At 64.1% G+C, this 13,053-nt stretch overlaps 3 protein-coding genes across 3 annotated transcripts; all 3 read right to left on the bottom strand.

Moving 5' to 3' along the window:
• Positions 1-2,700: 2,700 nt before the first annotated feature.
• Positions 2,701-5,227, bottom strand: MNEG_8372 (hypothetical protein; the record flags this gene model as incomplete). Its single annotated transcript, XM_014043157.1, has 3 exons — positions 2,701-4,610; positions 4,844-4,915; positions 5,150-5,227. Coding segments are annotated over 3 exons (2,060 nt in total), but the record flags the coding sequence as incomplete, so codon positions are not given.
• Positions 5,228-5,486: 259 nt separating this feature from the next.
• Positions 5,487-8,639, bottom strand: MNEG_8371 (TBC1 domain family member 2A; the record flags this gene model as incomplete). Its single annotated transcript, XM_014043156.1, has 11 exons — positions 5,487-5,653; positions 5,843-5,940; positions 6,150-6,219; positions 6,385-6,454; positions 6,594-6,675; positions 6,802-6,905; positions 7,088-7,171; positions 7,380-7,431; positions 7,610-7,725; positions 8,072-8,285; positions 8,509-8,639. 11 exons carry the CDS (start codon positions 8,637-8,639, stop codon positions 5,487-5,489), a joined length of 1,188 nt encoding a protein of 395 aa, XP_013898610.1.
• Positions 8,640-9,957: 1,318 nt separating this feature from the next.
• MNEG_8370 (ATPase, E1-E2 type) lies at positions 9,958-13,041 on the bottom strand (the record flags this gene model as incomplete). Its single annotated transcript, XM_014043155.1, has 7 exons — positions 9,958-10,459; positions 10,768-10,896; positions 11,090-11,190; positions 11,504-11,584; positions 11,815-11,877; positions 12,211-12,533; positions 12,924-13,041. The coding sequence occupies 7 exons, from the start codon at positions 13,039-13,041 to the stop codon at positions 9,958-9,960; spliced, it is 1,317 nt and encodes a 438-aa protein (XP_013898609.1).
• Between the last annotated feature and the right edge of the window lie 12 nt (positions 13,042-13,053).

The following is a 13,053-nucleotide window of genomic DNA, read 5'->3' as shown; positions in this document are numbered from 1 at the left end:
GGACAGAAGAGTTTGGGGGTCTGATCGCAAGGGGATGCTGGGGCTGGGGTGGGGTGGCGAGAGGCGCCCTTGGTCACTGAGTGGGGGGCCTCCCTGGGCTGCCGTTGGATAGGGCTGGCGTAGCAGGCTTCACCGCTGATGCCCCACTTGTGTCGACCACGTCGCGCCTCCCACCTGAAAACAGCCGCGCTCGTCACACAAATGCTCGCCGCATCAACCCACTCAATGTGGCGGCCCGCGCCACTGCAGCACCGGCCCGAGCGCGGCCGTGCGAGTGACAGGGCGAGCGACGCGGCTGCCGGCACATGCTCACCAGGGTGCCGCCAAGTGTGGGCTGCAGGTAGCGCATCGCCATCTCATACTCTTTGTCGGGCCCCGGAAACCCGGCCCCCGCAAAGTTCTGGCGCCAGCCGCGCTCGTACACAAAGCTGATGAGCGGCTGCCTGCGATGCAGCGGTGCAGGGGTCAAGGATTCAGGGAGGGCCGGGGGGTGATGTGGCAGCGCTGAGGGTGTGGAGCTGCTGGGGACAGCATGCAGCTCTCATGGAGCTCACATTCGCCGCAAGCAACGGCCCCAGGTAGACAAGGGTCTCCCGCGGTCGACAACAGCAAGAGGTGCGGCGCAGCACGCCCCAGCACGGCACGGCACTGCTTGCATGGGGCGGTACGGCAGGGCGCGGCGTGGGTGGCAAGCAGCGGGCGCGCGGCGCCACCTGAAGAGCTCGGTGGACTGCGCCGTGCTCTGTTTGAACACGCGCGAGGGCGCCCCAGATGTGAGGGTGAGGTCCAAGTACGAGGTGCCCGCCGGCTCGAAGGTGCGCTGGCAGCGGGGGCAGGAGAGCCGCTGGTAGCTACAAGCCGTCAGGGCAGGTGGGAGGTAGGGAGGGGGGGAGGAGAGGCGGGTGAGGGGACACGCAGGGAGGCTGGAGGAAAACGGATGCATGCACGGCGGGTGGGATGGATTGGCGACGGCCGGGAGGCATCATATGGCGACCGCAAGGGGAGAAACCAAGCTGCCACGCCACGGCTGCTGCGGCGTGCCAGTCTGCGGCGAATCGACGGGCCCTGACCACCCTGAATGCTGCGCTGCTGTGTGCAGAGCCTTTCAGTGCCCCGACAGATCGCCCTGTTGCGAGTGCCCCCCCCCCCACCCATGGCATGCCCTCCCCTTGTGCCCTGGCGCCCCGACGCCTGCTGCATGCGGCGCATGCTGAGCCCGCTGGACACGTCTGCGGCCCAAGGCGGCTCACGCGGCTGAGGATGCGGGGACGTCAAACGTGGTGGTCTGACAGATGGGACACGCCAAGCTGAAGCTGATGCGGGCGTTTGCGTCGCCAAGAGGGCCGGCCGCCTGCGCCGGCGCCTCTGGCGTTGCCACCCTCACGACATGGGCATGCCTGCGGGTGATCGGGGTCCGGGCAGCAGCAAGGGAGCGTGCCGCACGCCGCGGTGAGGCGTGCTGCGCATGTGTGGTCGGCGCAGCGGTCGGGGTGGCCACTGGGCGGCTTGAAAACCCCGTAACGTCGGTCAGCTGGTTCAGTCGCCACCTTGAGTGCCGACCGCTTTGCTTGAAAGCTATGCAGTGAGCCCGCGCGCGGAGTGGGATGGAGCTGTGCATGCTGCCGCTGTCGCCAGTGTTTACACGAGCAAACAAGATAAACTGCGCTGTCACAAGCTTTTCAGATGATCATGAATGAAACAGGAAGCTGCAGGTGTTGTCTGTTGTGTGCATGAACGGTCGGTGGGGCGCCGTCAGCAGGACCGGGCATCGTCGCTGATGTGACGGGCAACAGCCTGTGTTGAGAACAGCAGGGGTCACATGCGCGGTCATATAAACTCCGTCGTACCATGCATGCAGTGATGAGGGGTCGATTACCGTGGGGCGCCCAGAGTGGTCACCTCTGCAGACGCAGCACACAGCAGCGCTGCTGTGTGCGACGGCTATCTGTCGCAAGCAGCACTGCTGAGCAGTGTGCTCAAAGCGAGTGGGGTATCTCTGCCAATACCCAGTAAAGCAAGCAAATTGTAGGAACGCGAACCACGCCAAGCTGCTTGTCGATGAGTAGAGTTGCATGCCTTGTAAAAAGCGTCACTCCATGGGATGGACAGCAGGAGCACTCAGCTTCTGTGAGCAGGAGGCTGCAGGCAAGCACGCACTTGGAAAACCCAGAGCCTACTCACCTCATGTGACCAGACCCGCCATTGCTATGGTGTTGCACGCAAGGACGTCTACTCCTGCTCAGCCTCCAGGTGCGCACTGCCATTCATTGCGTCCTCCCTGGCGTCCGCTGCCGACATGCCCGTCTTGCCCCAACAACCCCCCCCCCCCTCACGTCCCCTGCCTGGAGCGCCAGCGGGTGTCTTTTACTATTCTTGTGCAGCAACTTTACTTGGCCCGTCTGTCATGCCTTGCTTTCCCAATGTCCCTTACTGTGCAGGCCAAGGTTCACAACCGAATTACTCTCACACGTCTCGCCTGCTAGCCAGCAAAACCTAAGTCCCACGCGTGCGCATACACCTGCGTGCAGCAAAACCGGCCAATTTGCAGTGCAGATAGAAGACCAAAATCCCAAGGTGCCTTGGCATACTGCATGCAGCAAGCACTGCACATGCACAAAGCTTGTCTACACGTCCACGCTCATACGCACACCGAGCCGCTTGCGCATCCGACACGCATGAAGCCGCAACCATTCCCTTCACAGCTCCCCCGCGCTGGCCTTCTTGCCGCTCCGCCTGCTAAGCTCGTCCTGCAGCTGCCCTGCCAGATCCTTGCCTGCATCGGCGGCCTTGCCCACACCCTGGCCAGCCGCCGCGCCCGCGCCGCGCGCATTCTCGCCACCGCGGCCGAGCGCATGCTTAACTGCCTCGGCCGCGCGCGCACCCAGGCCGGCGGCGCCAGCACTGCCTTCGTCTGCGGCCTGCTGAGCCTTAGCGTTCCCCAGGCCGACAGTTGAGGTGATCTTGTCCCACACGCCAGCGGCCTGCTCACTGCCGTCCTGCGCCGCGCCGCGAGCAGCGCTCTTGGTCCTCGTGGCAGCATCCTCAGCCTGCTGCTGGCTGAGGCCGACCATCGATGCCAGACGATCCTTCGCCTCTTCCCAGGTGCCGGCGGCCTGGTCGCTGCCCTGCTGCGCCGCGCCCCTGGCCTTGGCAGCCGCGCCCTCAGCCTGCTGCTGGCCCAGGCCGACCATCGATGCGAGGCGCTCCTTCGTCTCATCCCACGTGCCGGCCGCCTGGTCGCTGCCCTGCTGGGCTGCACTCTTGGCCTTGGCAGCCGCGCCCTCAGTCTGCTGCTGGCCCAGGCCGACCATCGATGCGAGGCGCTCCTTCGTCTCGTCCCAAGTGCCGGCAGCATGCTCGCCGCCCTGCTGGGCGGCGGCCTTAGCCTTGGCAGCCGCAGCCTCGGCGTCGCGCTGGCCCAGGCCGACCGTCGAACTTATCTTATCCCAAACGCCCGCAGCCTGCTCGCTGGCCTGCTGCGCCGCGCCGCGGACGGTGCCGGTGGTGCTGGCGGCAGCTTCCCCGGCCCGCTGCTGACCAAGGCCTACCATGGACGCCAAACGCTCCTTCGTTTCGTCCCAAGTGCCGGCAGCCTGCTCGCCCGCCTGCTGGCCGGCGCCGCGGGCGGCGTCCGCCGCGCGGCTCGCTTGGTCCGCAGCGCCCGCACGCACGTCCTCGGCGCGGGCCGACGCCTTGTCAACCGTCTTGCCTGCGTACTGCTTCCCTGCCTCTGCCTGCTCCTCCGCGCCCAGCCACATCTTCTGGGCGCTGTGACGCAGCTTCTCTGCAGCTGCCGCGAGGCTGGCCTTGGCCTGCTCGGCGGCGCCGCTGGCCGTGTCATACATAGAGCCAGCGGCGTCCTGGGCAGTGCCCGAGGCGCGTGCGGCGGCATCCTTTGCCGAATCTGCGGCGTACTCGCCAGCGTCGCTGGCCGCACCGGCAGCGCCCGCGGCCGCGTCCCTCGCGGGGCGCGTCGCGCGGTCAGCGGCGTCACCGGCGGTGCTGGCGGCGCCGGCGGCGGCGTCCTTGGTGGACCGGGCTGTGTCGGCAGCAGCGTCCTTGGTCGACCGTGCGGCGCCCTTAGTAGCGTCGCTGGCACGCGCCGCGGCGTCGCCGGCGGCGTCCGCGGCGCCTGCGGCGGTGTCCTTGGTGGAACGGGCAGCGTGCCACGCTGCGTCCTTGGCCGGCCGGGCCGCGTCCGAGGCTGCGTCGCCGGCTGCCCCCGCGGCGCCAGCGGCGGCCCCTGCCGCGCTCGCGGCCGTGTCCTTGGTGAGGCGCGACGCCCGGGACGCAGCGTCCTTGGCTGACTCCGCCGCGCCCGAGGCGGCGTCACCGGCCGCTCCTGCGGCGCCGGCAGCGGTGTCCTTGGTGTGGCGTGACGCCCGGGACGCGGCGTTCTTGGCTGACTCCGCCGCGCCTGACGCTGCGTCGCCGGCGGCGCCGACTGCGTCGGAGGCGGCGTCCTTGGCGGAGCGTGCGGCGACAGTCACGGTGCCGGCGGCCTTGGCGCCTGCGTCCTTGGCGGCGCGGGCGGTGGCGCCGGCGACGCTTTCATGGGGGGTGTTGGCCTTGATATCCTCATCAGTCAGGAGATCTTTGGGGTCAGCTGTCTGTGAGGGGGAGAAAAAGAAGGGGGGGGGGTGCAATTTTTGGGTCAGTTGTCCCAAAGACGGAGTGAGAGAGTGCAATTCATAACACTCAGCAGCCTGATCAATCACATGGATGGAGCGCATGCATTCGCAGACAGGCGCGCGGACGAGAGAGACGCACGCATGCGCGTGGCGCCCGATGTGCGCGAGTGTCACAGGTCTCTCGGCGTGAGGGGACGGCGGCGCATGCACACCTTGATGACGGCGCTCTGGCCCTGTAGGGTGGTGATGGTGTTGGGATTCTCGGCCTGCAGCAGCACTGGCGTCTGTTCGAGAGCGAGGGAGGTGAGAAGCGGGTGAGGGGGGGCGAGGATGATGGGCGGAGGGAGCTTTCGGACACCAGGGCAATGCGACCTTTAAGGATGACCGCATGGTTCTCAACCGACTAGCATGGAAACCCCCGCAGTGCGCTGCGGCCAAGGTCTGCTAATTGAATCACATCTGGGGACACCTTGTGTGCAACCCTGTGCTGACAGCCAACAAATACACATTACACCCACCTGCTGCACGGCCGCCAGCGCAGCACCCAGGGCAGCGGCGGCGAGCAAGGCCAGCACAATTGTCCTGGAACAATACATGATGTCTAAATACTCCTTTCGTTACAGAAGCTAGTTTGAAGATGTCAGCAACAGGTGAAAGCTGCGCGAAATGGGATCCACGGCGATCCAATGCACAAACGACGGTGGTCAGCCGGGAGACTATACGGGCTGAGCATCAAGGCATAAACGATATAGAGATGCATGCGAGGGAATTACCGCTGACCCAGCATCATGATGCGCAACACACACGCTTCGATGACATCATCGCACCCCGGGGGGGTCGCAGCTTCACGCCTTGTCAGTCGAAGGCGGCCGGGACGCCGCCGCCGCTGCCCTTGCGGTCGCCGCCGCTCGCCGCCTTTTTGCCCGCGGCCACGAGCGCCCCGAAGCCCTTCTTCAGGCCGGACGCCGCCACCGCCGTCAGCATGCCGGCCTTCTCTCGCAGCTCCCTCAGCTCGTCTGCGCCTGCGTGGTGCAAGCGGAGCGGTACGGGGAGTGTGTTCACCCCATCAGCAGAGGGACCTCTTACTTCGTGAAAGTGCGTGGTGGTGCCATTCTACATCTCCTGTATGCTGCCGTATTACATCTCATTATCGCTCAGCAGCCTCGAACCCCAGGTTCAATGGCCCCCTCCCAAACAACGGCAAGGCTCACCGCCATGCCCCGCCTGCTGCTGCGCCGTGTTTGCCGCCGGCCGTGCGCCAGACTGCCTGTCCCGCAGCGCCGCCTCGACCTCCTTTGAGCTCTGGCCCCTGTGAATACAGAGCAGCGGCCTGAATGTGCAGAAATATCGTGCATGATACAGGCGGGAGCCGCGTGGCTGTCAATTTTCTTGCTATGCAATAACCTCCCATGTGCACTCCCGCCAGCTCATGGCAGCATGCGTGCAGGCAGCCAAACACAATGCGCTTGCCTGTATCTGTCTATGACCGCCATCGGCAGGCTGCCCACTCCCGCAAACGCCACCTCCATGAGCCTGTCGCGGTCGTGCATGGCGGCCGCCGCCTGGCGCATGTGGATGATCATCTCCCCTGCGCGTGAGGGCCCGCGGAACATCTCAGCTCAAGGCCTTCAGGGGAAGGGCGGTGCACGTCCGCAAGCAGCTGGCAGCCCCTCAGGCGTGGCCGTCACGACTGCAGCGTCCAGGGCGTGTCCGGGTCAAATATTGGCGGTCTTGATGTGACAGACGGCTGTACCTGCATTGTCGAACGCCAGCAGCCGCTCCTCGTTGAGGCTCAGCAGCGCCAGCGCTACCCGGAACAGCACCTGTCGATTTGGCGCGCCGCGCTCAGCAGGCGACCCATCACAGCTCATCTGGGAGGCACGCCAGTAGGCTTGCCGCGCTCACCGGGGATTGCGAAAACCGAGGGGATACCTGTGCACTGCCAGCCGCCGCCCAGCGCACCTTTGGGCCCTCGTTCATGAGTGCGTCCCACACCCTGGCTGCGCTCTCGCTGGGCATGGAGGACGCAAACAGCGATAGGTACCTGCGGGACGTGCAGCCGCAAGACGCACGCAAGAAATTATGGTGCCATCTGGGCCGGCCTCAGCTGAGCTCGTTCGTACGTGTGGCTCCCCGGGCATGCAGCCGACCACCAGCAAAGCGGACGCACCAGTCCGTGGCGATGATGCTGACATCCGCCTCCAGTGCCGCCATGTGGGCCGCCAGGCGCGGCAGCTTTGTGGACATCAAATCTTCCAGTGCTCGCATCTCGACCTGGCGGGGCGACAAGCCGCATGGGACACGGTGTTTTGCAAGGTGCCTGTTCAAATCAAAGCTCCTTTTGCCGACTTTGTCTACGGGCTGTTGCCTTTGATGCTCCATGTATGTATGGTGCGCACGCCTATCGGCGGACGGCCCTGGATTCCAGGACGAGGGGGCAGAAAAGGAGCGCTCACCTGGCAGCCGACGAGGTTGGGGGAGTAGGTGCCGTCGTAGAGGGTGCCCTCCACCAGCTGGGCCAGCAGCCAGAAAGCGCTCTCCTGCGAATACAGGGGCGGCGCGCAGGATTCAAGGAAAAGTTGGATTTTAGAGGGGCTGGGGCAGTGTGTGCATGAATGGGCGCTGGCTTTGGACCTCCCATGCCCCCTTAAAGCCGCTCCTTGGGCCATCGCCTTGGGACAGCTTCAAGCAGCGCGAATGGAAGGTCTTTCACTTGCTGTGGCATTGTATTGCAACCGGGCCGCTCACCTGGTTGCGGTTGAGGGCCACCAGCAGCAGTCCCACGATGTGGCTAAGGGGCCTGCGTTATATCATGGGGGGGTCCCCCGCTGTGGCCAGGCGTGCCGCACAAAGGCGTTTGCAGGCGATTGGTGCTGCAGGTGCTGCTGCTGCATGCACGCCCTTGTTATACATGCCTCTGCGCCAGCTGATCAAGGGGAGCAAGACCAGCAGCCGGGCCCTCCCTCCCCTGCGCGCACCTCGTGTAGCCGACTTTGGGGTTATGGAGGGAGAAGGCCGCCAGGACGCGCCGCAGTGCTGTCTGCCCTTCCTCGCTTTGCAGCCACGGGTGGTTTGGGAACGCACACTTCACGTCCTGCGCAGGGACCGGATGCGGTGGCAGGGGGCAGGCTGTGCTTCGTTGTGCCCTTGCATGGTTGAGTGCTGCCATACAAACACCGCCATGCAACTGCTTTGCAAGATGAGGTGCATGCAGCCAACATGGGCGCTGGCTGCACTTGCATGTGTCCTGCTGACAAGCAGGGGCCGCATGTGTTTGACCTGCGCCGCTGGCAGTCCTCAAATGCGCCATGCAGACGAACAAGGGTCGATCCAGCGCAGCCGCATGCCCACTTGCATGCGGCTGCTGCGCTGTGCTGCCCCTTGTCTGAGCTACACAGCAGTGCTACCGGCTCTGCCAGCTCCCGCCCTCCTCGACCCACCTGGTCGATCTGTTTGAGGTGGGGCGACTCCTTCTCCCCAGCCAGGGCCATGCTTGTGTAGTAGCTCGGGCTGAACGCCGCGCGCTTGGCCGCCGCGCCCGACGCCTCCATCCAGACCCAGGGCCGCAGCGTGGGCGGCACGCCGAGGCGCACCATGTCTTTGAGCTTGTGCTCTGAGGGCAGACGGCCCTCCTGGATGTAGGGCGCCCACGCCCTGCGGCGGCAGGGGGTGCCGTTGGGGCGCTTGTTTGGTTCATGGGTATGGCGGGACGCACGTGGCGCCTGGCGGGACAGCGGCTGCCAGGCTGGGTCGTTTTGCATGCAACAAACAACCAGGACGCATATGGTGATGATCGGATTTATGCACCGCATGGGCGTGGCGAAAGCAGACTTGTAATAGCAGACTGTGCACCCTGCAGAACGCGTCGAGCGCGCACCGCTCGGCGCGGAGGGCGGCGCCGTCGCACTGGAGGCGTACGGCCTGTGCGACCACGTTGTGAGGAATATCGAAGCCGTACAAGTCCGTCATTGGCTGAGGCGCGTCCACCGATGGAAAGGGCTCGTCCATTTCTGCTTTTGTGCTCGGTTTTGACCGAGGATCAGGCAAGATTTGAGCGGTACGGGTTTGAAAACTAGTTTGATAATATAACACGCAGCCCTATGGGTTGTAGGGCACGATCGTTGAGTGCAGCACCTGACGCAGCTGCCTCCGCTGCCGTGTCAGCCGACCATAAGCGCTAGCAGCGCGCCCAAAGAGCGACCAGCCCGCGAGCGCCTTGATAGTTGGACCGTACACACAGAAGACGTGCAGCTTACAGAAATTCCATAAGCTTCATGTATATCCTGGTCAGCTGTCGTGTACTTGTACTTCGCCCGCAGTCCAGTCCACCTGACGTTACCCTGCTGTCCCCTGCCGAACGCCCCCGCTGGCCGCCACGCCCCCCAGCCGCAGGCGCCAGTTTGGGAGGCCAAATCATACTGCCTCGAGTCAGCGGCATCATTACTCCCCGACCCGTCCCCACTGCACGGAGCAGTTGTTGGAAACCTTTCGATGATGTGGCATCTGAGATGTCAGCAGACGTCTGACAGGTTTTCATAGCAACGCCCTCACTGCAAATCCCCCCTGTTTGGACCACCTGAATAGGCAGCCGATGGGCTGACCCGATATGCTGGTGCATGGTGGTTTGCGTGACACCTGCGTTTGCGTGACACCCTGCGTGACAATGGCAAAGCGTGCGTTGGTGTCAGGCCCTGGGGACTGCAACCAGGGGGTCATATCGTGCTGCTGACTTTCGGTGGTGCAGGGCGGCATCCATGACGCCACTGCAAAGCACACAAAGGCTGTAGTGAGGGTTTCGAGCCGTGTCGTTTACCAACAGAAGGTGCCAGGTGTTAGCCCAGACTAGTATATTATAAACAGCAAGTGTCAAAAAGTAGCAGCGCAGTTGCTCCATGTGCATTAATCAACAGGGCGGCGGGCCGAGTGCTGCCCCAGGCAGCACAATAAATGTGACGCGCTTAATTGCCCAGAGCGCGAACAGATGGGTCCCAGTGGGCATGCGTTCAGGTTGCGCTCAAACAGCTCATATTCTGCTGAAAGCCTTGGATGCCTGCCGCGCCAAGCCGTTCATGCGGCACGAGAGAATCGCTTGCGCCCACACCTTGTGTAGAAGTAGGCAGTTTTGTGTGAGCGACCAAACCCCACGCACGCCCCCTTGCCAACACCCCGTGCCCGTGTGCAACCTGCGTGCAGGGACCTTCTTTGATAGTAGCTCTCTTCAATAAAGTCAAACCAGTTTTGTGAATGTTCGGCCGGGTGGCAACCAAGCGCTAAACAACGCCACGGCGCCCGCAGGGTCGCCGGGCCATAGAATCAAGGCGCCACATCAGCGGCCGCCCCTCTGGATCGACGCCTTGGCCTTCGCCGTGACCTTCCGCGGGATCCGTAGGAACTTTGGCACGTGGTGCTGAATGAACGTCAGGATCGGTCTCACAGCCGGCATGAGGCAGGGGTCCACCAGCGCCTTTTCGACTTCCACGATCGCGTAGACCAGCACCATGCAAACGAACACGCGCGCCCACTGGATGCCCGTCATGCCCTCAGACATGTAGAAGAAGGTGTTGAGGCCGGGGACGTAGGTTAGCATGAACTGCAGCGCCGCGGTGACGGCGATGGAAATGAAGCAGAGGGGGTTGCCACGGAAGCTGCGCGGGTGGAAGCTGGTCGCCTTGACGAAGCGGGTCGTGAGGGCGTAGGCGATTTCGCCGAAGACGAGGGTGTTGAAGGCCTCGGCGCGGCGTTGCGGCAGGGACAGGCCAGTGGCGGCGCCCCACTCGAACATGCCGAGCACGAAGATCACCAGCAGGACGGACACGAACGCGCAGCGCCTGGGAGGGGGGCGGAGTAGTTGGACGCGATGAGCCTGTAACCGCAGCCGGGCTGTCCAGAGGCCGCTGCTTGTGCGGGCACCCCAGCAGGCAGCGCCAATGAACACCGCCGCCAGCCGCAGCAAGGGCAACTGGTCGAGTAAAGCACGTGTGCGTCGCCCCCGCCTGCCGCAGCGCCGCCGGCTCCACACCGGGCTTCTGCACACACACCCTGGCCTGTGCCGTGTGTGCGCGGCTGCAGTAAACAAGTTGACAACCCAACCCTAGCTGCTTCGCCCCAGGCCGGCGCACTGCGCTTGGGGACCCACCAGAGGATCAGCTTCCCCAGCAGCCTCTTCCCCGGGCGCCGCGGGGGGCGCTGCATGATGTCGGGCTCCGCGGGCTCCGCGGCCAGCATCATGCCCATGGTGATGGCTGTGATGAGGTTCACGTACAGCCTGCGCAGAGGGACCACCGGTGGAGGCGGGGGTGTAGGCATGAATGAGGCATATACAACATCACACTGAAGCGGTGGTGGCAGGGACGCGGCGTGCGCCGCCTTCGGAGAGTGGGAGGGTGGGTTGCCTGCGGGCAACTGGCGGGCCCGCATTTGACGAGTGCTTTTCTGCACTGATCAGCTGGTTAGCTCACACTTGGATGGCCGTGAGGGGGGCCTCCTTGAAGCCCACGACATAGGCCCAGAAGATCGAGGTGCCCTGGGCAAAGTTGACCGGCAGGTTGAACAGCAGGATCTGGGGGAAGGTGGAGGGGCGGCAGCACGGGAGACAGAGGGGGGTGGGTGGATGAGATGTGGCACGGCGCGGCTGCGTTTCGAGTGGCCAAAGCGCGTCGAGACCCAAGGCGGCAGCTGCTGGGTGCTGCTGCTTTGCATGCAACAGGCAAAAGGCTAATCGACTGGGTAGCAACGCTGCAAGGCCACGCAAGGATTACACAGCATGCCATGCCTACTCAACAGTACGGTGCTGCAGGAAATGGCAGGCGCCATCCGGCCCGCTCGCCGGCAGTGCGCCCGCCCCGACCAAAGCGGGTGTTGCGCCTGCTCACCTTCCTCAGGTTGTCCCAGACCCTGCGGCCCTCCTTGACGGCCAGCACGATGGTCGCAAAGTTGTCGTCCGCTAGCACCATCTGCAGACGGTATGCACAATTCAGAGTGTGTGGGGTCATGTTGAGGATCCAAGTGAGCGACGATATGGATGCGCAGTAACAAAACGAGAATGTGCTTGGGGCTTGACCACGAGCTCGCGTTAGCTGCTTGCCATAGCCCAGAGGACGCGCACGCGATTGTGAACACTGGCAGGCAGGGCAGGCGGACTGGGACCGGGTACTAGATTTTGGGTCCCCTCGCCGCTGCTCACCTTTGCGGCCTCCTTTGACACGTCAGTGCCAGTGATGCCCATCGCCACACCGATGTCGGCCGCCTGCGATTGCGTATGTGAGAAAATGGAGGGGTGGTGGGGCGGTGCAACATGTGCAGCAGAGCAGGCTGCCAAATTCAAGCCAGTACGCGGTGAGCGCTTCAGCAGCAGTGGTTTGCACCTGTTTCTGCCCCTCCGCCTCAACGATAATCACCAGCGTGCGGCATAGGGGGCAGCAAATCAAGCGCACACAGCGGCACGCACCACCCCATTGACACGCACTCAGCTCACAACTGGCATCACACGGCCTGGCAGCATGCGCGCCCTGGTCTCATCGCCGACTCGACGCGCAAAACAGCAAATCGCGCCCTTGCACCTTGAGCGCGTGTCACCCACCTTGAGCGCGGGCGCGTCGTTGACGCCGTCGCCGGTCATCGCCACCACCTGCCTGCCCGGCCTGTCTGCAGCCACCACCTCGTCCTCGTCACCAACCTCGGCCTTCTCAGTCCCAATCTGGATGGCGATCTCGCCGCTGCCCAGCGGGCTGCCGCCGCCGGGCGCGACGCGGCGCGCGTCCGCGACGGAGGAGGGGCCGGGGGCCGAGGTTGCGCGGCCCTCATCCTCGGACGGCGGGCCGTCGTCGTCGGGATCGTCGCCATCCATGGGGCCCTTGTAGGTGGGGCCGGTCTGCAGGGCGCGCACGATGCGCAGCTTGTTCTCTGGTGTACAAAGAGTGGAGGGTTGGTCGGAGGGAGGGGGGTTGAGGGAGGTGTGAGGGGTCTGCAGAGTTGGTCCTGGGAGTGACTGTGTGTGATTGACAGATCAGGGAGAACAGGACAGCGGGCTGAATAGCGAGGGGCAGCTCCCTAACAATAAAGCTGTGTGCAGAGAGCACTACGTTGAACGGTTGACACGCAAGCCGATGAGGCGTCTGCAGTGGGTGGAGCTGCGGCCAACTTATGGCAGTCTGGAGAGAGTATCCACACCCTTCCCCCCTCTAAAACTTACACACACACAAACACACACACACTCTCTCTCTCTCTCTCTCTCTCTCTCTCTCTCTCTCCCCTCATCTCTCTGAGACGACACAACGCACGCTCGCGCCGCACCTGGTGACGCGCGCGCGTAGATGTTGCAGCCGTTGACCACTGACCGCAGCTTCACGTCGTCCATGGCGTCGATCTCGGGGCCAGTGATGACGCTGCCATCTCCCGCGATGTCCAGCATGCGGCCGATGGC

The sequence above is a fragment of the Monoraphidium neglectum genome, assembly GCF_000611645.1.
Source record: "Monoraphidium neglectum strain SAG 48.87 unplaced genomic scaffold scaffold01583, whole genome shotgun sequence".
Classification (NCBI taxonomy): Eukaryota; Viridiplantae; Chlorophyta; class Chlorophyceae; order Sphaeropleales; family Selenastraceae; genus Monoraphidium; species Monoraphidium neglectum.
The sequence above is the reverse complement of the archived record's forward strand: the minus strand, read 5'-3'. Positions and strand labels throughout refer to the sequence as shown.